Below are 24,504 nucleotides of genomic sequence, written 5' to 3'. Positions count from 1 at the left end.
GAGGAGGACCTTCTAATCAGAGGGAATAGTAAGTACAAAGGTCCAGAGGTAAGAATCAAACAGAGCCCAAATGACAAAATGGTTGGAGTAAGTCCAACAGTGCAAAACAGCCAATAGAGTACACTGAAAGGAATGGCTACACTTCCTGTTTCTCTCAATTCTGCACTCAAAGCAGTAAAAATACTACCATTTATGGCCCATACAATAAAGATCACATGTCCTTGGAGATAGTAAGTTTAAAGAGGGTGAGATGAGTCAAGGTAATATGGTAACAAATTTTAAGTTCTGTGTTTATACACATATTAATAGTCTCTCTTAGTAGTGATCAGATGCCCAATATAATGATTTTCTGTAGACATTACAAATAAGATATCATAACTACAAAGGACCATCCTGGAGGAAAAACAAAGTTCAGTGACTATTAGCATTTGTATTTCTGTATTTGTATTTCTGCATTTCCTTACATGTAAAATCAATTAATCAATCAATCTCTTTCTCTTTCCCTCTCCTTTCCTTTCCATTCTTTTCCTCATATTTGTCTATTTCCATATCTGGGACGATGACAAGTTCACACAAAGATGCCTCAATTTTAAAGGTAATTCACTCACAGTAACCGGTAAAAATAAATTACTGTCAGGTGAACATATAGTCCAGAAGTTACCCCCCAAAAAATTTTTTAACTGCCAAAACATGGATTTACCTCAAAAATGTAACCGTCATTATGATGTCACTCTTAAGATGGTGTGAAGTCCAAAAAATCATGAGGAACATTATTCCAACATCCTTTGGCATTGTAAACACTGCCAGAGTTCAGGCCAGGGACAGCAGAAATGGAATTCTGCCTCAGAGGCAAATTTTCTAATGCAAGGGAATGTAGTTCTGGGTTTTTCTGGAAGCTGGACTGGGATTAGAGACATATGCTTTTGTTGGGCTTTCGTGGGAAAGACAAAAGGACAAGCAAGTCATGTTTGCAGAGTTCTTCAGGGTTGTCCTTCCTCAATACTATGAGACTCATTGTCTAGACCTGCTAGTGTTTGTGTGCCACTTGATTCAGTATTTATAAACTCTTACAACGTTATTTTTGGCCTTTCCTATCCTTTTCCAGAGCCATGGACCATATATTTCATAACTGCAAAGTTAGCCAAGAGCATGGGTACAAAAGCAAGAACTGCCATTTATAAAAACTAGACAAAATACCACTCCAAGAGACCTCTTCCTTAGAAAGATGAATCATCAGTGTCATAGAAAAAAAAAATGGACTGAAGATCAAAGGCATAGTTCAAATACTAGTTATACCTCTAACCAGCTGTATGATATTAGGTAAGCCCCTTAAATTTTGTGAATTTCTTTCCTACTCAAAAAAACAGAGAAAATAATACGTACTTTGTATAGTACATGAGTGGATTAAACTCTGAGAGTATTATACAAACACTAAATTCACTATTAATAAATTCTAATCAAGCTGAATCAAGTTATCAAACCATATGATTTAAGTGCTGTAGAAACCATAATTTATAGTAGGGTGTATATGAGTTTCAAAATATGATTATAAGCCAACTTTTTTATAAGACGCATGATATCTGTAAATAACGGCCTGGATAGTACAAATGCAATTAATATAGCTCTCTTTCTCTAATGCAAGCTCTCCTATACACAATCAGAATAATAGTCACCATCTACTGAGATGTCACTGAGCTAAGCCTTTGATAGGAGTTACCCTGTTTACATGAATTATCTCATTATCTCTATGAGATAACCTCATAAAATGGTCCTAATAACCCAATGAGGTAGGTACTTTATCTCCCTATCACTAAGTTCTAAATGGCTGAGTATAAACTGAATACCAAACCATTTATTCCAAAGCCTAATGGGTAAAAGAGAATAAACAATTACCATGGAATTTTCTCAAAATTACCTCTGATAAAAGCTTTTCCCTCAGTTAATATGTAACATAGCAATTCACTTCATTTTAGGGAGTTACAGCATCAAAAACAGTAAGAATAATGTCCTAAAAAGAATCGTTTGAGCTCCCCAATTGTATTTCCACAATCAATTTGTTGATAACAAAAATGCTGATAATTCTTACTTGATCTTATTTCCCCATCTTCAGCTAATACAGAATTCCGAAGAGGCAGGACCAAAATTATTCCAAGTAATGAAATATGGTGAGCCATGTTTCTGTTTTCGTTCTACTATTTTGGTTTTAGGATTCCTAAAGAGAAAAAAGGAAAAAAAAAAAAAAAGTTAAACACATTAGAAAAATAAAGACAAATACCTAGCCATTGTAAGTTCAAATTTTTTCATTTTAATTCTCAGAGTAGTTCTTACTAGCCTTAAAATAATTTATCTGTCTAAAATAGCCACATTTTTTAAATTTATTTATTTGACAGAGAGAGAGATTATAAGCAGGCAGAGAGGCTGGCAGAGAGAGAGATGGGGAAGCAGGCTCCACATTGAGCAGAGAGCCCGATGTGGGGCTCGATCATGACCTGAGCTGAAGGCAGAGGCTTAACCCACTGAGCCACCCAGGCGCCCCCTAAAATAGCCATATTTTAATAAAAGAAAGGATAAGAACCATATGATCCTCTCAACTGATAAAGAAAAAGCATTGACAAAATACAGTATCTTTTCTTAATTAAAACACACCACAGTGTAAGGATAGAGGGAACATCCCTCAATATCATAAAAGCCATATACGGAAAGCCCAGAGAGAATATCATTCTCAAGCTATTCTTGGGAATGAGAGCCTTTCCCCTAAGGTCAGGAACACAACAGGGATGTCCACTCTCACCACTGCTGTTCAACATAGTACTAGAAGTCCTAGCTTCAGCAATCAGACAACAACAAAAAATAAAAGGCAACCAAATTGGTAAAGAAGTAAAGCTTTCGCTCTGTGCAGATGACATAATACTTTATATGGAAAACCCAAAAGACTCCACCCCAAAATTGCTAGATCTTATACAGATATTCAGCAAAGTGGCAGGATATAAAATCAATACACACAAATCATTTGCATTTCTATATGCTAACAATGAGACAAGAAAGAGAAATTTAAAAATCAATCCCATTTACTTTTACCAAAAACCAAAAACCATAAGATAGGAGAGCCTGCTTCCTCCTCTCTCTCTGCCTGCTTTTCTGCCTACTTGTGATCTCTGTCTGTCAAATAAATAAATAAAATCTTAAAAAAAAAATAAAGATACCTAGGAGTAAACCTAACCACAGAGGTAAAGGATCTGTACTCTGAAAACTATAAAACATTCAGGAAAGAAATTGAGGAAGACACAAAGAAATGGAAAAACATTCCATGCTCACAAATCAGAAGAACAAATATTGTTAAAATGTCTATACTACCCAGAGAAATATACACATTCAATGCAATCCCTATCACAATACCACTGGTATTTTTCACAAAGCCAGAACAAGTAACCCTAAAATTTGTATGGAACCAGACAACACCCCAAGTAGCCAGTAGAAAGAAATGTTGAAAAAGAAAACCAAAGCCAGTGGCATCACAATTCTGGACATCAAGGTATATTACAAAGCTGTGATCATCAAGATAACATGGTACTGGCACAAAAACAAACACATAGATCAATGGAACAGAATAGAGAACCATAAATGGATCCCCAACTCTATGGTTAACTAATATTCAACAAAGCAGGAAAGAATATTCAGTGGAAAAAAGACAGCCTCAACAAATGGTACTGGGAAAATTGGACAGCCACAGGCAGAAGAATGAAACTGGAGCAATTTCTTACACTATACATAAAGATAAAATCAAAATGGATGAAAGAACTAAAGGTTAGACAGGAATCTATCAAAATCCTAGAGGAAAACACAGGCACAACCTCTTGAAATTTAGCCACAGCAACTTCTTGCTAGACACTGTTTCCAAAGACAAGGGAAACAAAGGCAAAAATGAATTTTTTTTTATCTTGACTTCATCAAGATAAAAAATTTGCATAGCAAAGGAAACAATCAACAAAACTAAAAGGCAACCTATAGAAAGTGAGAAGATATTTGCAAATGACATATCAGATAAAGGGCTAGTATCTAAGAGCTATAAAGAACTTGTCAAACTCAAAACCCAAAAAACAAATAATCCAGTCAAGAAATGGGCAGAAGACATGAACAGTTATTTCTACAAAGAAGACATATAAGTGGCCAAGAGACACATGAAAAAATGCTCCATGTCACTTGGCATCAGGGAAATACAAATCAAAACCACAATAAGATACCACCTTACACCAGTAAGAATGGCTAAAATTAACAAGCAGGAAACAAATTTTGGTGAGGATATGGAGAAAGGGGAACCCTCTTACACTGTTGGTGGAAATGCAAGTTGGTGCAGCCACTTTGGAAAACAATATGGAGGTTCCTCAAGACATTAAAATAGAGCTACCCTATGACTCAGCAATTTACTACTAGGTATCTTCTCCAAAGATACAAATGTAGTGATCCAAAGGGGCACCTGTACCCCAATGTTTATAGTAGCAATGTCCACAACAGCCAAACTCTGGGAAGAGCCCAGATATCCATTGACACAGGAATGGATAAAGAAGATGTGATATATACATACAATGAAATATTACTCAGCCATCAGAAAGGATGAAATCTTACCAGTTTACACTGACATGGATGGAACTGGAGGATATTACACTGAGTGAAATGAGTCAATCAGAGAAAGACAATTATCACATGGCTTTGCTCAAAGCAGAAGATCATAGGGGAAGGGAGGGAAAAAAAATAAGATGAAATCAGAGAGGGAGACAAACCATAAAAGACTCATAACTATAGGAAACTGAGGGCTGCTGGAGGAAAAGTGGGGGGATGGTGCAAGTGGGTAATGGATATTAAAAAGGGCACATGATGAGGCACCTGGTGGCTCAGTCAGTTAAGTGTCTCTCTTTGGCTTGGTCATGATTCCATGGTGCTGGGATTGGGCCCTATATCAGGCTTCTTGCTCTGTGGAGAGCCTGCTTCTCCCTCTCCCTCTGCTGCTCCCCCTACTTGTGGTCTCTCTCTCTCCATCAAAGAAATTGATAAAATCTATAAATAAATAAATACAAGTTAAAAAAAAAAAGAGGGAACATGATGTAATGAACACTGGGTATTATATGCAACTGATGAATTACTGAACTCTACCTGTAAAACTAATGATACACCATATGTTAAATTGAATTGAAATAAGTAAGAAATAAAAATAAAATAAAATAGCTGTATTTTAAATATATTAATGCAAGAGAACGATGAATAGGAGTTGAAGAAAACTGTAAGTTTTTAATTCATAATTATCTTGGAAAAATACAAGCTTTTCTAGAACTTTGGGCTTTGCTCAAAATATTTACTAGAATTCCTTCTTCAAGCATGACTTTAATATGTCTTCTAAGTTAGTCCAAGGACTTTACTTCTGGTTAGAATGTGGAAAGTGGCAAGAGACTATCACTCCCACTAATGAAAACATGCCAGATAAACTATAAAACTATAGTCTTTTAAACCCAGCAGGAAAGACAGGATTTAAAGAAATCTAAATAAGCAAAATTCCAAAAATTATTAATCCTTTATAAGATAGAGGAGATTCTGGGCTGTTTTCATCCCTAGCAGAAAGGGAATCCTCCTCAGGAATAGGAATTTGCACAGCATGAGAGAAACCAGCCAAAACTGATGTGACACACTACAGTCCTGCACACAGAGTGAGTATGCCTGTATCCAGTAATTCTTCCCCATGAGCCTTAACAAAGTACATGGAACAGAGAAGTAACACAGAGAAAGCTGAGAGCAATATAGAATAGCAAGAGAGATCTACCTTCCTCCCGCTGTTCAGGTAGCCAGAGAATTGCTCAAATACAAATCTTTGGCTTGCTGAAGCCTAGGGAAGAGGCAACAGAACTGAATAAAGTCCCTCTAAGGCACTCCAGTCCTTCACTACTGTGGAGAGAGATATCTCAAAAAGCAGAAAGGCAAATGAAGGACAAGAGAGAAAAATAAAATTTGGAAATACAAAAAGGTAGAAACCATATTGACAAGCTGAAACAAATCTCCCAAGGTTCTCTCAAGGTATGAGAAGAAGCAAGAAAAATCTGATATCTGATCAGATTAAAATATTCAGTATAAGGAGATCCAGAGATGGTCTAAATATCAGAAATATCAAATAGGGTCTGTAAAATGATTATCATATACAAAGGATCTAGTGAGTAAGATAGAGAATGGGCAAATATATGAGAAATTTCACAAGAGAGATGGAAAACTTAAAGATACAAGCTGAAATGATTGCCATCAAAAATATTTCAAACATATAATTCATACAATGGTTATCTCCATACATCAGAGGAAAAGATTAGTAAACTTGAAGATGTCAGCAGAAATTACCCAAAATGAAACTTAAAACGCGATCAGGAGAGAATGATAAAAGGAAGAGAGCATCTGAAATCTATGGAACAATATCAAGTGGTCTTGATTTAGCATACAAGCAATTAGCTTTTCAGATGGAAAGGAGAAAATAAATATTTGAAATACTTGAAAATATAGCAGCCAAAGATTTTTCTAAATTGTCAAAAGCTACCAACAATCAGATCAAAGAAGTTCAGCAAACCCCAAGCAAAATAAAAAGTGAGCCAGACCTAGGTACTGTACATTCAATTAGTATCAAAATAAAAGAAAACTCTTAAAACCAGCCAGAGGAAAAAGACATTGCATACAGAGGGACAACAATTCGAATTTTAGGTGGAAATTTCATAGTAATAGAAAAGGCAGATCAGAAAGATATAAAAATTCTAAATGTGTACACATCTAATAATAAAGCTACAGAATACATGAAGCAAAAAATGGGAACTTAAAAAAATTTCAAATCAAAACACTACATTTTAACACCCATGTTTCAGTAGTTACTGAATTAGACAAAAAAAATAGTAAAGGTACAGGTTTTAAAAACATAACCAACTTCAACATTTATAGAACATTCCATGTAACAACAGAATATACATTCTTTTTGTAGTGTAAATGAAATAGACACCAACATAGACCATATGCTGAAGAAAAAATAAGCCTCAAATTCCAAGGAAATGAAATTATACTAATTATTTTCTTTGACCAAATGGTATTAAATTAGAAAAGGAAAAAGGAAAAAATCCCAAAATATTGGGAAATTTAGGAACATATTTCTATATAATTCATAAGTTTAAAAAATCAGAAGGGAAACTTTAAAATATTTCAAATTGATCAATAACTTTTTTAAAAAAATGAAAATTTTATGATGCAGCTAAAGCACTGTTTATGGAGAACATTTAGCTTAAAAAAAGTATATATTATAAAAGAATAAAAATTAAAAAATCAGTATCTAAACTTCCATTTTAAGAAGCTAGGGAAAGTAGAGGCATCTGGCTGGCTTAGTCAGAGGAGCATTCAACTCTTAATCTCAGAATTGTGAGTTCAAGTCCCCCCCAGGGGTGCAAAGATTACTTAAACAAAAGCTTTTAAAAAGTCTATTTCAAAGAATGTAGGGACCATAAAACAAAGCCAAAAGAAAAAAAATAATTCATGAAATAGAAAATTGAAAAATAAAAAAGAGTTAATTCTTTGAACAAATGAACATTCTTAGAAATCCTAGCAAGAATAACCAAGAAATAAAACAGAAAACAAATTACATGAGTCTATATTGAGATAGGGGATCCACTACAGGCCCTACAGACCCTACAGACATTAAAAGAATAAATAGACAGATGAAATAAACAAAATTCCAGAACATACTACCTATAGAAACTGGTCTAAATTGAAATTCTCTATTAGAGAAATCAATGTTTAAACAAAAAATTTCCCACAAAACAAAACAAAACTCCAGATCCAGATAGTTTCACCAGTAATTTCTACCAAATATTTAAGGGAAAAAAATAATACTAATCAAATTATTTCATGAAATGAAATGAAAATAGAGGTGAAATGAACTTTGCCCAACTTTTTGTATCAGGCCAACGTAACCCTAATAGAAAATTAGACAACGATATTACAAGTTAAGAAAACTATAGTCCATTATCCTTCATTAACAAGGATGTAAAAATGCACAAAATATTAACAAATCAAATCTAGTAATATATAAAAAAGATCATGACAAGGATGTTTATCCAGAAATTGCAAGATGGGTTTAATGTTTGAAACTCAGCCAATGCAACCTACTATAAGAGACTGAAAAAGAAAAATAAATGAACATCTCAATTTATACAACAAAGGCATTTAACAAAATTTAACACCCATTCATGATAAAATTCTCAGAAAACTAAAAAAAGAAAACTTTTTCAACCTACTGAATGTCATGTATGAAAAATCAACACCTAACATCATAACCAAATGGTGAAAACTGAACAATTTTTCCCCCATATAGGTAAGAAGTTAGACATATTCTCACGTCACTTCTATTCCAAAATGTACGGGGAGTTCTAGCCACTGTCACATTCAAAATGAAAAATAAAAGATATAAAGCCTATAAAGGAAGAAATAAAACTATAATTATTTATAGACAAGATTTTAGAGAGCTCATGCTCTCTAAATAAATATCAATCAATCAATAAATAATCGCTCAATCTTTGTCGGGGGAAGACTCTGTATTGGTTACATGTTCATCCTTATCAAATTGATCTATAAATTCAACAAAATCCCAATCAAAATCCTAGCATATTTTTAAAAAGAGAGTGATGAATTTATTCTAAAATTATATAAAATCCAAATGATTTTGAATTAGAAAAACAATCTTAAATGAAGAACAGTCTTCAATATAAGACAATCTTGATTAAGAAGAACTAAACTGAAGAATTTACACTACCTGATTTTGCCTTACTATAAAGATCCAATAATCAAGAAAGTATGTTATTGGTGAAGGGATAAACAAAGAATAAAACCCAAAAGAATTCAGAAATAGACCCACACTTACATGGTCAATTGTTTTTCAATAAAAGTGTCAAGGTAATTGAATAGGAAAGTCTTTCCAATAAATGGTGTTAGATCAACTGGATAAACACAATAAAATGATCTTTGACCCTACCTCATCCCACATACAAAAATTAGATAAAGTATAGATCTAAATGTAAAAGCTGAAACTATTAAGCCTCTAAAAGAAAATTTAAGAGACTATCTTCATGACCTTGGGAGTAGGCAAAAACCACTAGCAATTTTAAACATGGATAAATCAGATTTCACCAAAATTAAAGATTTCTGTTCCTCAAAAAAAAAAAAAAAAAACCATTAAAAATACAAGCCAATAGGGACACCTGGATGGCTCAGCTGGTTAAGCGGCTGCCTTTAGCTCAGGTCATGATCCTGAGGCCCTGGGATGCAACCAGGCTCCTTGCTCAGGGGCTAGCCTGCTTCTCCCTCTGCTTGCCACTCCCCCTGCTTATGCTCACTCTCCAATTAAAAACAAAACAAAACAAAACAAAACAAAAATACAAGCCAATATTCACAACAAAATACTTATAAAAAATGACCCACACCAGAATATATAATTTTTTAAATTCTTATAATAGTACTCAGCCATAAAAAAATAAAATAAAATCTTCCACTTATGATAACATGGATGGACCTACAGGGTATTATGCTAAGTGAAATAAGTCAGTCAGAGAAAGACAAATACCATATATTCCATTTATATGTGGAATCTAAAAAACAAAAGAGAAACAGACTCATAGATACAGGAAATAAACTGCTGATAACCAGATGAGGGTGGGGTTGAGGGGCAGATGAAATAGGAGGAGATTAAGAGGTACAAACTTCCAGTTACAAAATAAGTAAGTCACAGGATATAACAGCATAGGGAATATAGTCATTAATAAAGTAATCACTGTGTATGGTGATCGATGGTAACTATACTTATCATGGAGATCACTTTATAATGTATAAAAATATTGAATTACTGTGATATATACCTAAAACTAATAGGATATTTATGTCAATTATAGTTTAATAAAATTAAAATATTTTTAAAAAATAAATATTTTTTAAAAAGTAAAATAATTCTTGACAAAAAAAGACTTCCTAAAAATCAACAATTAAAAAGAATCCAATTTTTTTTAAATGGGTAAAAGTCGTGGACACACACAGGAAGATACAGAAATGCCCAATAAACATTTTAAATAGCACTCATCGTTAGTCATCAGAGAAATGAATGTTAAGACAACGATAACATAACATTTCACATCCACTAAAATAGCTAAAATTGAAAAACTGACAATATCAAATGCTTTTGAGACTATGTGGAAAAATTGGAGCTCATACATTGCTGGTGAGAGTGGGAAAATGATATAACCACTTTAGAGAATTGTTAGATTCAGTCTCTTAGAAAGTTAAACTATGTCCAGGAATTCTCCTGCTAGGTATATAACCTAGAGAAATGAAAACTTGTGCCTATAAAAGGTTTTAATGATGTTTGTAGTAGTTCTATTCATAATCATCCCAAATTAAAAATGACTCAAATGCTAACAACAGGGGAACAGATAAGTTGTGTGGCATATTCACATAATGAAATAACACATAGCAACAACCAAAACAACAATAAAATGAACTGTTACACCCAACACATGAACAAATTTTAGATATGTTCTACTTAATGAAAGGAGCCAAACACACACAAAAAAAACACATAAAACATGATTCCAGTTTCATGAAGTACCAAATCACAAAACAAATCTGTGGTGGAAGAAATTGGGAAACGTTTGCCTCAGATGAAAGAATTCAACTACAAAGTAGCAAAAGTAAAATGGCTGGGTCAGAGAAAGAGGCTACATTTGCAGTGATGATGTTCAGGTGTCTAAATTTGTCTAAGATCATTAAACTTAAGGCTTGAAAACTATACAATTTGTTGTATATAAATTATACCCCAAGTTTAAAAAAAAAAAAAATCTCGTATCATCACTGTCATTTTTCAAATTAGGCTGTCCCCTATGACAAAATGCTATAAAGGCCAAAAATGTCAGTGAGAGGCATTTTTGGTGAGTCATCACCAGGATGTGCTGTTTTATGGCAATAATGTGTGCTAATAAATATTGGCTAACTTCCTTCCCAAAAGCCTCAAAGTTATTCTGCCCCTCTACCGTAGTCATCCTCATTATTTCTATGTAGTATCTAATTCCTCCAGAATTCTTGGGTTAGAGTTAGTTGTCTAATTTTATTAAATTCTATGTCAGCAACCATAAAAGTAGACTACAGGAAAAGGGCATTATTTACTGTCATGTTATTTAACCTTGGAAACATAACTGGTATGTTTCATAAATATATGTTATAACTATTTCATTGTACCTATGCTTAAGTGCAATGCATATAAACCGAGGCATAACAACAAACTTTAACTTTCACTTCAATCACTCGGGGAATCTAAACATATGGATGCCCCTAGCCCTACCCAATAGCTTCAGGTTGTAGAGCAAGAAACCAAATATTTTAAAAAATAATAAAAATTAAAAGCTTCCCATAACCATATGCTGATATATACCAAAGTTCTAGAAATCTGGTATAAGGTAATGCAAAAGTGATACATAAGGAAAAAAGCTATAAAGTTCCTAGGGTTCCTACTCTCCTGGCAGAGAAATAAATTAGCAATCCCCAATAGGAAAGCATGATTCAAACAATCTCTATAAGCAAAAATGTGTAAAGATGTGCTACTCAAAGAGTGGCTCATATGCCACCTTTACACATGGAAAATTCTGCCTTAGAAAATGTAAACTTTTAATTCTATATAAATAATTCTCAATGGATAAAGAGAAAAGCAGGAATTACTCTTTTTTTTTTAAGATTTTATTTATTTATTTGATGGACAGAAATCACAAGTAGGCAGAGAGGCAGACAGAGAGAGAGGGGGAAGCAGGCTCCCCGTTGAGCAGAGAGCCTGATGTGGGGCTCGATCCCAGGACCCTGAGATCGTGACCTGAGCCGAAGGCAGAGGCTTAAACCACTGAGCCACCCAGGTGAGCCAAAAGTGGGAATCACTCTTAACAGAATGTAGGAATGCAGGAATTTAAACTGTACTCCTCTGTTAACATGGATATACACAGCTAAATGCACACCAAGCAATCTAGCTTATAGATTCAACACTGCCACTAACTACAACATAGTATCTTTCTTATAATATTTTAAAAAAATCAACTACAGGAAAAAATGATCCATATTCTCTGACCTCTCATGATTGTGATAAGGAAAATATAGAGTTTACAGTGTTGAGACACTTCATTTCATCTTGGGAAGTGGTGAAGAAAACAAGGCTTGCTTAGGTAACATGGCTTGTCTACCACATGCGCTCCAATAAGCCGCAGACCCAAAGGTTCTGGGAATTCAGAAGTGACCAAAATAGTTAAGGAATCAGTTTTCATGTAGTTCCTGTTCCAGACACTAAATAACCGAATGAGAAAATTTCATATAACGTTAAGTGCTAGGAAGAAATACAAACAGTAATGTAGAACTTGGGGCCAGGAGAAGAAGGGCTCCTTTAGATCTTGAAGTCAAAACAGGCCTATGAAAAGATGCCCTTGGAGCTGACAGTTAAGTCCCATGAAGAGCCATCCTTGCCCTGAACGGAAGACAAAGTTTCCCTTCCATGGAGGGAGTAAGTTTGGCTAGTTGTATGAACAGAAGAGAGCTCAGGGAAGCCTGAGTGTAAGAGCACGAGAAAAAGACAGCAGGAGCTAAAAGTATCAAGGACTACATGTGGTATGTTAACTTTAGAACTGTCTGCCCTAAATGGAAAGTGAATCCAACAGAGGGGTTTTAAGCGTGGGTGCCTCATGATCAAACTTTTCATATTTAGTGTGTTTCATCCCACTTCCCAAATCAAAGAGCTCTATAGACTTTCAATAGTTGATTCTTCAGAGAAAGCAGATCAATTGTTCAATTATTACTCTTTTTTACTTCTCATAGGGCTTCCATTTATTTACCCTTTGTGTTGTATCATATCCTACTATCACAGTCTCTGATATTTTACTAAAATCAAAGTAACTACTTGTGGGGGGTGGCACATGGGTGGCTCAGTGCGTTAAAGCCTCCGCCTTCGGCTCAGGTCATGATCCCAGGGTGCTGGGGTCAAGCCCCGCATAGGACTTTCTGCTCAGCGGGGAGCCTGCTTCCTCCTCTCTCTGCCTGCCTCTCTGCCTACTTGTGATCTCTGTCTGTCAAATAAATTAAAAAATAATAATAACTACTGGGGAGCCTGGGCGGCTCAGTGGGTTAAGCATCAGACTCTTGATTTTAGGTCAGGTCATGATCTCAAGTCACCCAGTGAGGGCCTGCTTAAGATTCTCTCATTCCCTCTGCCTCTGCCCCTCTCCCCCTAAAAAAAAAAAATAAAAATAACTACTTATAGTAAATTTCTGTAAGCAGTAGATACAAATGAAAGCAAATTCCTTGTCTCCTGCCTCCTTGCAATTAATGTCCCTTGCAGTGGGTCAGTGATAAAGGCATGGGAATCAGCATGAGGAGCCATCAGGAATGTAATAAAAACTTTCAAAATAAGGGACTGTGAGGAAAGATGCCATCTCAAAATTTGGTTGCTGTGCTTGGCTATAAAACCTTCAGATGACACTGAAGACTAAAAATAGTTCCCTCCTGAGACACTAACACTAATGCTTATTTATAGGCTCTGTCTTTTAACTAAATTGTAAGACAGGAGAAGGTGGAGAAACAAACTCGGGTCCTCACAGTTTTATGCACACAAACACATACACATCTATTTTGTTCTATATTTCTGACATTATGATAGAAGGAAACATTAAGTGGGACAGATAAAATTTAGAAGAGCAAACTGCTGGCAACCCAGAAAAAGAATTAAGAATTAATTCATGTATATATGTAAGCATGTAGAGTTTGGTTTGAGTTATCATTAAAACAACAGAACTATAGTTATAACTTTTGGAATTTCATAGGTCCAATCAAGCCCCCCCCCAAAAAAATATATAATTAATCAATGCCACCTTGATTGTGTGTAACAATTTGTGGATGTCTAAACAAATGACATTTGTTTCTCTAAACGACCATCTGGAGTGGTAGGGCAGACAAGTAACCATAAATCCCCATCTTATAAACAGGCTAAGAGATTCAAAGATGCTATTAGTATATACATGGCAGAGTTTACTTTCACACTGCAGAGTGAGTGACTACTTTCTTGATTTATGTGTACAGTACATTGCATAGCATCCACTAAAGCCACACAAGACAAACAAAGGGCAGTAACTTGGTTGTCAGTGGTGGAATGGTTTAAAATCCCATCTGAATACTTAAGCAACAAAATATATGGTTTATGTGATCATTCAAAATGAGACCAGTAAAAGACAGACAAGGAACATGGAGAACAGTATATTTTATTTGCCTATTACAATAAATCCACAGAAATCAGGCCACAGGATTCTGTTGGTAATTTAAGCTGTGCTTAAAATGTAACCCTCTTTTCTATCCCTAAATTCCTCTTGTATTATATATATTAGCCTAATTTTTATTTATTTAATTCACCTCTAAAACACAGTATTAGAAAATTAAAGACATCAGTTCCCAAAGAGATAGTTAATAAGATGTTTTAAAAGATTTTATTTATTTATTTATCTGGGGGAGGGGTCAGGCAGAAGGAGAAGCATGCTGCCTGATGAGCAAGGAGCCTGATGTGGGACTCCATCCCAGGGCCCTGGGATCATGACCTGAGCCAAAGGCAGACAGTTAGGTGTCTGAGCCACCCAGGCATCCCAGTTAATAATATTTTTAACATCTACCTCGGGTCAAATTGTTCTCCTGCCACTTAATCTTCCAATTCATCCACAATACACCAAAAAGCATGATGTAAAACAAGTCATGAGGTGTGAATTCTAGTTCTGGATATCCCATTTGCCTACTTAGAAAATAAAACACAAGCATATGCAAAGTTCAATAGCAATACAGGATAATAAATACAAAATAAATGGCATAAACAAAAGAGGAGCCAGGGTAAAGGAAATAGGTGGAAATGAGCATTTTATGTTCATCCTAATTGTGGTTTCTAAATACCATTTTCCATTAAAGGGAACCAGGGCTCTTTGGGAAAACAGCAGGTTCTGAACTGGGGTACCTGAGACTTGAGACAGAAATCTTATCATTTAATACAAAGAAAAATCTCAAAAACTACTGGTATTAGAGCAAAAGGACTGACAAGCTGAACTGAGAGCTCCTTTCGGGTAACAATGAAACCATCTGGTCTTTAAAAATAGTAACAAGTACAATGGACTAAAGTTAACAAATTGCTAAATCTAGGAGTTCATAATGATAAATGCAAAAAAACACCATGGATCACTTTTGGAGGTTGCCAGTATACAAATAAGAAGAATCAAGCATTTTCTTACTTTTCCTACATGTATGGTATTTCAGAGTAAGAAAACAGTTGATGAAGCAACCATTACTAAATGCCAGAAGAATGAAAGAAAGAGAAAATCATATCTTGCAACCCCTAATGAAATAATAGATCTAGGCAAGGATCACCAGGGCTACTAATATTATTAGGTAAAAAGTCAGAAAATCAGGACAGATGCCTTAGGCTTGACTACACCTGAACACACTCAACTACCTTAGCATCATTACAGCAGAGTTAGGACATGCTCCCATGACATAACAAACAGCAGAAGCACATTTATTTTCACTTGTGAATTATTTTTTTGGCCAATAAAAAGTAAAACCTGAATCTATTCAACTCTCTATATCTACTCAATTCTAAGAAATATGGGACTATGTTAAATATGTTAGGATAAAAGCAGCAAAATCTATAAAGTAACAGGCTGTATAACCAACAAATAAGTAGTACGAACACAAAAGTAAGAGGACATTAGAGATACATCAATTACAATGCAGTTGCGGACTTTGTTGGACTCATGATACAAGCAACAAACTGTGCATTTTTGAGACAATCAGAGAAAACTGAAGATGGTCTGAATTTTAGAAGATATTCACCATTTTAAGAAATACATTGGGTGTGATAGTAGCATGGTAATTATGTTTGCTCCTCTTTAAATATTCAAAGAAAAAATATATAAAAATAATCAAAGTACAAGCCATGCAGTTGGCCAACATATTTGTAACACATAATCAACAGAGGCCAGTTTCCGTAGTGTAGTGATTATCATGTTCACCTCACACATAATCAACAGAGAATTTGTATCCAGAACATACATTAACCTAATTTAAAGCTGCTTATGTAATAAAATACCTCACTCTATGCCACTTTTATCAAAACCCAATGAATGCTTATGCCTATATCAGCTATTACAAATATGATGTTATATGAGCAGTTTCCTGAGTTTTCTAACCAAGTTTGAAGCATTTCGAAGATTGTGGAATAGTCAAGTGGGCACTGTTTAAAAAGATGGCACCAATTCAAATTTCCTGGAGAATTTAAGAGACTTGGTCTAACCTGAGTAATTTAGCCCTAAATAAGTATCAATCCTAAGAGAGCAAATAAAATTAGCACTAAGCATATCATTAACATTTCTTACATTCAAACTATAGCTATGAAATCCTAGAGGGTTTCATAGAAATGCTTTATAATACCTTGGAGCCTCATATAATTGATATGTACTGCATACTTGGGTCCATTTTTAAAGGTGTAGATCATTATTCTTTTGTTTTGAAGTATTGTGATAGTTATCTGTGATTGCTTTTCAGAGATAACCACTGATTCTAATCTTAATTGCAAGTCAGAAACATAGCCCCTCCTCAAATATTATTCCTTTAGTTAATATAAACTCAATAAGACATTTTATAGCATAGTTTTGCTAAAAATACAATAACTGTTCCTATTCTAAGACATTCCAGATTTATAGGAAAAACTCTAGATTTATTAGACTAGTGATACATCAATAAAGACTTAACATTTAAGTGGAATAATGATAATCATCTTTCCAAACCTGTAACTTTTCCCTTTCAAGAACTAAATCCCAGAAAATAAATGCATGGTGTTTATGGAACCCAAGAGAAGACCTGGGGAAAAAGTAAAATTTGGAGTCATTGATGAAGAAACAAAATACCACCAAGGAAAAGTCACCAAAAAATAACCAAAGGATAGATGCAAAGTATCATTATCACCTAATTTAATAATATACTTAAAGTTCTCAGTGATCTCTAAGAATATTTGGTATAAGGATGTGAAATACCTGGTTTCCATAGTAAAATGTTTTTCTAATAGCTTAGTGAAGCATTAGAAAATGATATATATTCAAAAATTAGAATTCTTTCTATGCATTAATGATGTGTACCTATCTGCTAAAAATCAAAGAGCACAAGCATTATGTGGCTTAGAAAATAGTAGACTGGGTTTTGCAAAATTGTATTTAGCCTGATTCTACTATCATGTGAATTTAAGCATGAGAGAAATAAAGAAATCAGCTGGGACTTCTCCATGGAACTTGGTTTTCTTTTCCATAAAAAGAAAAGGGTTGACCAGTCAGACAGTCTGTGTATCTATCATAATCAACAAAATCAATTTACATGAAGTCTTCTTGTTTTTTTTTAAACAAAAGTGTAATTACACCATTGTGTAATCTACTTTTAAAAAATCATAGACATTAAAGAAACAAGTCTAAGAACCAAGATATTTTATTCCACTGTATAAAAGGCCAAACATATAGTGTTGGACAGATTTACTATATAGAGCTCATCATATAATAAATAGTGCTTTCATTTACATTATTGCTCTCATCCACATAACCATTCCTTGTCTGAACTCCTCACAACCAATAACATCTACTACTTCACTACTGATTTATGTTTAGAAGAATCATCTCCCCAACCTGTAAGTGTACTTGTCCATGCAGGATTGGTATTCAAACTCTGGTCAGCAATCACTAGCCTGGGCAAGTTCTCCAACATTGCTGAAACCTAGTTTTTTAATCTGAAAAATTAGTATAATACCACAGTCCTTCTAGGACTATTAGAAAGATTAAATAAGATAGTTAAAGGTCTGATTTTTGTGAGGTTAAACAGTAGTAGGCACTGACATTTCAATTTTTACCCTCACTAAATCCTTAATCACAAACAGGAAAGTATATTATATATGTCTTTTGTATTCCACAGAGCCCTTAATGACTCTAAGCCCACAGAAGGCAATGCAATACCTGTGCCATCAACTGACTCAATAAACACTTATTGAGAACCTGTTTGTAACAGGTTTTGGGGTAGGCATGGGAGAAAATAAAAATGAAGAAGAATGTCACAACTCTTTCACTGAAGATTTCTAACTCAGCTTGACACTCAATAATAAGGATATTAGAAGTATGAAGTAATTTTAACAAAACTTGGAATAATTGTGACTGGACATTGACCAAAGTATTTAAAAATACAAAACACAAATAACAAAAATGCATAGTCATTGTCATAACTAAACAGGAAAGAGTTGAGGCTATGGCCATTGTTTATCTCCCTAAATAAAAATGTCCCTTGGGGTTACATTTTAATGGGCAAATATGAATATTTGTCTAATTGGAAACCTGTTTTCTTTTTCTTGGAGCAGGAATCACAGGAAAAACATTGCAGAGATTCAAGTTCCATGATAAAGAAGAAAAAACAAAATGGGTTTTCATAGATGGGATGAAATCATGTTTCCATGGAAACCCTGAACTGGTTTGTTGCAGCCCAACTTAAGTTGGCAGTTTTGGCTAATTTCAACTATAAAAATAAATTTGGCAACTTGAAAAATTTACCCATACTATCCAAAGAGAATTTTCAAATGATAGCTAGATATATAGACAGCATCTCACTGTATTAAAGACATATTTTTTAATTTATTTAATCATTACCAACTTCACCTGGCAAAGATATCATTTAAATTGGAAACAAATCCAATGAACTAAGTGGTGCCAGAATAAACAGAATCTAGAATATGGTTGTCCTTTGATTCTAATGTTGGAACAAGAACAGGGACAAGAACTTCCTCTACTACAGACTAGCAGAGTCTATGGGATTAATAGTTTTACTGAATCATGATAACCAAAATAGACCCAACATCCGATCCCAAACAGGCAAGGCTACTTTTTTTGCAGTTAGATTTTTTTTCCTCCATATTAGAGATCTAGTTGATCACTGGCACATGTTGGGACAAATAAGACATCAAAGTGTTTGTTTTATTGTAATAATTTTTAAAGTATTTTTGTCCTATGTTTTACATTTACTAAAAGTTTTACCCTTATTTACAGACCTCAGTGTTATACAGGGATTGGCTCTAGCCCCTGAATTTGTTTCATATGAATTTCTTTTGCACGATCTGGAGTCTTTGGATAAACCAAGTAAGAGCCAAAAGGCAGGCAAAAATAGACCTGATCAACTCTGAACTAAAACTATCCAGTCACACAACCTTGATCGGCTCTTCCCCACAGCCAGTAACTATCTCACAACCACATTTAAGTGAAATGTAACCTCCTATGCTTCATCCATGTGACAATTTCAACACTGGGAAACCTACGACTAATTCTTAATGGATCATTCTTCTCTTCATTCTTTTACTTGCATGTTCCTCTCTCTCCTTGCTTTCACTGCCAAGCTTCCTTGAGAGGTCGGTCTTCATTTTTCCCCTCCAATCCCTCCCTTCCTGCTTAAGCTTCATCCCATTGCAATCCAGTGTTTGACTCCCACACTCCTGTTAAAAGCACCAGTGATTTCCTAATTGCCAAATTAGGTCAACTTTTTTTTTTTAAGATTTTATTTATTTATTTGACAGATCAAAAGTAGGTGGAGAGGCAGGCAGAGAGAGAGAGAAGAGGAAGCAGGCTCCCTGCTGAGCAGAGAGCCTGTTGTGGGGCTCGATCCCAGGAACCTGGGATCATGACCTGAGCCGAAGGCAGAGGCTTTAACCCACTAAGCCACCCAAGCGTCCCTGGTCAACTTTTTTTTTTAATTTTATTTCTTTTCAGTGTTCCAAAATTCATTGTTTATGCACCACACCCAGTGCTCCATGCAATACGTGCCCTCCATAATACCCACCACCAGGCTCACCCAATCCCCCACCCCCCTCCCCTCCAAAACCCTCAGTCTGTTTCTCAGAGTCCACAGTCCCTCATGGTTTGTCTCCCCCTCTGATTTCCCCCATCTCACTTCTCTCCTTCTCCCATGTCCTCCATGTTATTCCTTATGCTCCACAAGTAAGTGAAACCATATGATAATTGACTCTCTCTGTTTGACTTATTTCACTCAGCATAATCTCCTCCAGTCCCATCCATGTTGATACAAAAGCTGGGTATTCATCCTTTCTGATGAAGGCATAATACTCCATTGTATAAGTGGATCATATCTTCTTTATCCATTCGTCTGTTGAAGGGCATCTTGGCTCTTTCCACAGTTTGGCGACTGTGGCTATTGCTGCTATGAACATTGGGGTACAGATGGCCCTTCTTTTCACTACATCTGTATCTTTCGGTAAATACCCAGTACTGCAATGGCAGGGTCATAGGGTAGCTCTATTTTTAATTTCTTAAGGAATCTCTACACTGTTTCCCAAAACGGCTGTACCAACTTGCATTCTCACCTGCAGTGTAAGAGGGATCCCCTTTCTCCACATCCTCTCCAACACTTGTTGTTTACTGTCTTGTTGATTTTGGCCATTCTGATTGGTGTAAGGTAGTATCTCAATATGGTTTTGATTTGAATCTTCCTGATGGCTAATGATGATGAACATTTTTTCATGTGTCTCTTAGCCATTTGTATGTCTTCATTGGAGAAGTGTCTGTTCATGTCTTCTGCCCATATTTTGATGTGATTATCTGTTTTGTCTGTGTTGAGTTTGAGAAGTTCTTTATAGATCTTGGCTATCAGCCCTTTGTCTGTAGTGTCATTTGAGAATATCTTCTCTCATTCTGTGGGCTGCCTCTTTGTTTTGTTGACTGTTTCCCTTGCTGTGAGAAACTTTTGATCTTGATGAAGTCCCAAAAGTTCATTTTCGTTTTTGTTTGTCTTTGGAGACATGTCTTGAAAGAAGTTGTTGTGACCGATGTTGAAGAGGTTACTGCTTGTGTTCTTCTCTAGGATTTTGATAGATCCCTGCATCACATTTAGGTCCATTTCAAGTTTATCTTTGTGTATGGTGTAAGAGAATGGTCAAATTTCATTCTTCTATACATAGGTGTCCAATTTTCCCAGCACCATTTATTGAAGAGACTGTCTTTTTTCCACTGGATATTTTTTCCTGCTTTGTTGAAGATTATTTGATCACAGCATTGAGGGTCCATATCTGGGCTCTCTAATCTGTTCCACTGGTCTATGTGTCTGTTTTTGTGCCAGTACCATGCTGTCTTGGTGATCACAGCTTTGTAGTAAAGCTTGAAATCAGACAACGTGATGCCCCCAGTTTTTTTCTTTTTCAACATTTCCTTAGCAATTCAGGGTCTCTTCTGGTTCCATACAAATTTTAGGATTATTTGTTCCAGCTCTTTGTAAAATGCCAGTGAAATTTTGATCGGGATGGCATCGAAAGTATAGATTGCTCTAGGCAAGGTCAACTCTTTCTAACCATCTTTCTTTACTTGTCTGCATTTGGCTCATATACATGGGTTTTCGTTTTGTTTTGTTTTGTTTTGTTTTCACTGAAACCTTTCCCTTAACCTTCCTTGACATCACACTCCCTAGGACTGACTTACTTTCAGACTTCTCTAAGAGTCCCTCCTATACCGTCCTTTATGCATTTAGGTTCCTGGGGTTTAAACAGAGCCTCTACTTTTCTGATTCTTCAAACTCTCACTTCATTCTCCCCTACAGCTTTAACTACCACTTTGATATCAACAAATCACAATTTTTTTATCTCCAGAGCATACTTATTTTTAAATAAGAGTCCATTTTTAATAATTATATTCAAAATTCTCAACATCAACTTTTCAACAACCAAAATATATCTCCCTTTCAACAAATCTTGAAATAAGCTCAAAGCCTACTCCTAAAAAAAATTGCTATTCTCTTTCTATTCCCTATTCAAGGAATGACCCTACCATTTACCCAGCTATCCTAAGTCAGCATCATGAGTGTCTTTCAAAAGTTATTTTCTGTCCATCTGCTCTCACAACTAATAACAAAATCCTCAAGATTCTATTTGCTATATATCCACTACCATAGTCAGAGGCTAGGACTTCTATAATTTCATATCTATCCATGTTATTGAGATAGATGCAGAAGAAACATTTGATAATTTCAATACTCATTCATTATCTTGCAATACAACACACCCATTTACTACTTCAAAGTAAAAAGACAAGTTTTTTAATATGATAAAACCAAAGACTTTCAAGAAACAAAAATTAATGGTAAAATGGGTTAGAATGATTATCTTTGAATAAAGCCAGAAATAATACAAGGATGCCTGCAATCACTTCTACTTGGCACTGTAAGAGACACTATCTAAGAAGACAACAAAAATAGGCATAAGATCAAGAAAGGGATAAAATTATCAATATTCTTAGGGAAAATATCTAAATTTTTAAAAACCACACAAAAAATAACAACAGATTTCAGGGAAGTTATTACATATAAAATTATACTTTTAAAAATCAAATACCATTCCCTTACTTTAGCAGCAAGAAATTTTAAAAAATCAGTTTCTGGGGCTCCTAGGTGGTTCAGTCAGTTAAGCCTTTGACTACTGATCTTGGCTCAGGTCATATCTCAAGAGTTGTCAGATCAAGCCCTCCCTTGGCTCCATGCTCAACTTGGAGTTTGTTCCTCTCCCTCTGTTTCTTTACATGCATGCTCTATCAAATAATAAAATATTTTTAAAAAATTAGCTTCTGATGATATCATCACAATGGCAGTAAAAACAACAGCATGTCTAGGGTGACTAGAACACAATTGAAGGACAAAAATTTCTAAATATAAGGAAAATAAATGTATTCATATGACAAGACTTTATATCATAAAGGTAATAGATTTTCCCTCAAATTAATCTATACAGTAATGAAATGCTCATCAAAACCCAGGTGCTTTTTGTTTGAGTGTGTGTGTAGAATTTGACAAGATGGGGTGCCTGGGTGGCTCAGTGGGTTAAGGCCTCTACCTTCGGCTCAGGTCATGATCCCAGGGTCCTGAGATCGAGCCCCACATCGGGCTCTCTGCTCACTTGGCAGGGAGCCTGCTTCCTCCTCTCTCTCTGCCTGCCTCTCTGCCTACTTGTGATCTCTGTCTGTCAAATCAATCAATCAATCAATCAATAAAATCTTTAAAAAAAAAAAAGAAAAAAAAAGAATTTGACAAGCTGATTTAAAAAAAAAAAAACCACTCATGTGAAAGAAAGGCACAAAATTGGCCAATTTTGAGAAAAAAAAATAAGGAGGAATAGATTTATACTACCAGATAGCAAATCTCTTTTTTATTAAACTACAGCAATAAGAAGCAGTTCATCTGGTTAAGTGTCAGAATCTTGATTTCACCTCAGTTCATGATCTCTGGGTCATGAGTCAGCCTCGAGTCGGCCTCCACACTAAGCAGCAAGGCTGCTTGAGTTTCTCTCTCCTTTTCCCTCTGCCTATCCCCTCACCCCCCACTCCACTCTCTCCCTTTCTCTCTCTCTCTCTCAAATAAATAAATAAACCTTTAAAATTGCAATAATTATAAAGATTCAGTATTGACCAAAGTTTAGTCCAGAACAGTGGGTCTCAGTAAAGGTCCTAGAAACAAATCCACCTACATATGGGAAACTGTTATGAGAAAGAAGTGGCATAACAAATGAGTTCTGAACAGACAGCTATTGAATAAATGTCCTTTGATAATTGGGAATCATAGGGGAAAGGGGAATTATAGATAAAATTGTACCCCTAGTCACACCATATATCAAAACCAAGTACTGATGGATTAAAGATGTAAATGTATAAGACAAAACTTCAAAACTCTTAGAATAGTATAAAGTATATTTTTTAACAACAGATAAGGAAGAAATTTATATTTTTATAACAAAAGACAACATAAAGTTAAAAGACAAATTTAACCTGGAATAAAATATCTGCCATGTACTTTCTAATAAAGACTGATGGCTTGGCTATATAAAGAAGGCCTACATTCAGTAAGGAAAATAGAAATAATCCAATAAAACAATAGGTAAAAATTATGAACAAGAATTCAAATAAGAGGAATCCTAAATGTCCATTATAAAAATATGAGCAAACTTCATAATAGGAAAATACAATCTAGAATAAAATACTATTCACACCCACAAAAATAAGTTAACAACAAAAGTTCAAGAGGATTTAGGAAAACAGGAATTCATGCTTTTAAAAATAAGAGTCAATTTGAAGGGCAATTTACAATGCTTACTGAAGTCAGAAAAAAATGCAAATGCTGGAGCACCTGGGTGGCTAAAACCTTAGGCACCTGCCTTTGGCTCAGGTCATGATTCCAGGGCCCTGGGATTGAACCCCAAATTGGGCTTCCTGCTCAGCAGGAAGTGCCACTCCCCCTTCTTAGGTTCCCTCTCTCACTATCTCTCTCTCTGTCAAATAAATTAATAAAATTTTTTAAAAAACGTAAATGTTATAATCTTATGATTTATTTCAAGGA

The 24,504-nt window shown here is 35.0% G+C and overlaps 1 protein-coding gene across 1 annotated transcript in view; it reads right to left on the bottom strand.

Moving 5' to 3' along the window:
- Positions 1-24,504, bottom strand: part of COL21A1 (collagen type XXI alpha 1 chain) — a 177,976-nt gene that overhangs the window by 120,170 nt on the left and 33,302 nt on the right. Inside the window, exon 2 of the mRNA XM_032864499.1 lies at positions 2,087-2,212. Within this exon, the coding sequence (XP_032720390.1) occupies positions 2,087-2,174 (88 nt within the window). The 5' untranslated portion in view covers positions 2,175-2,212. The remainder of the gene's footprint in view (positions 1-2,086; positions 2,213-24,504) is intronic.

This window comes from Lontra canadensis, unplaced genomic scaffold, assembly GCF_010015895.1.
Source record: "Lontra canadensis isolate GAN:19392208 unplaced genomic scaffold, GSC_riverotter_1.0 scaffold27, whole genome shotgun sequence".
Lineage (NCBI taxonomy): Eukaryota > Metazoa > Chordata > Mammalia > Carnivora > Mustelidae > Lontra > Lontra canadensis.
This window is presented reverse-complemented; position numbering and strand designations above follow the sequence as displayed.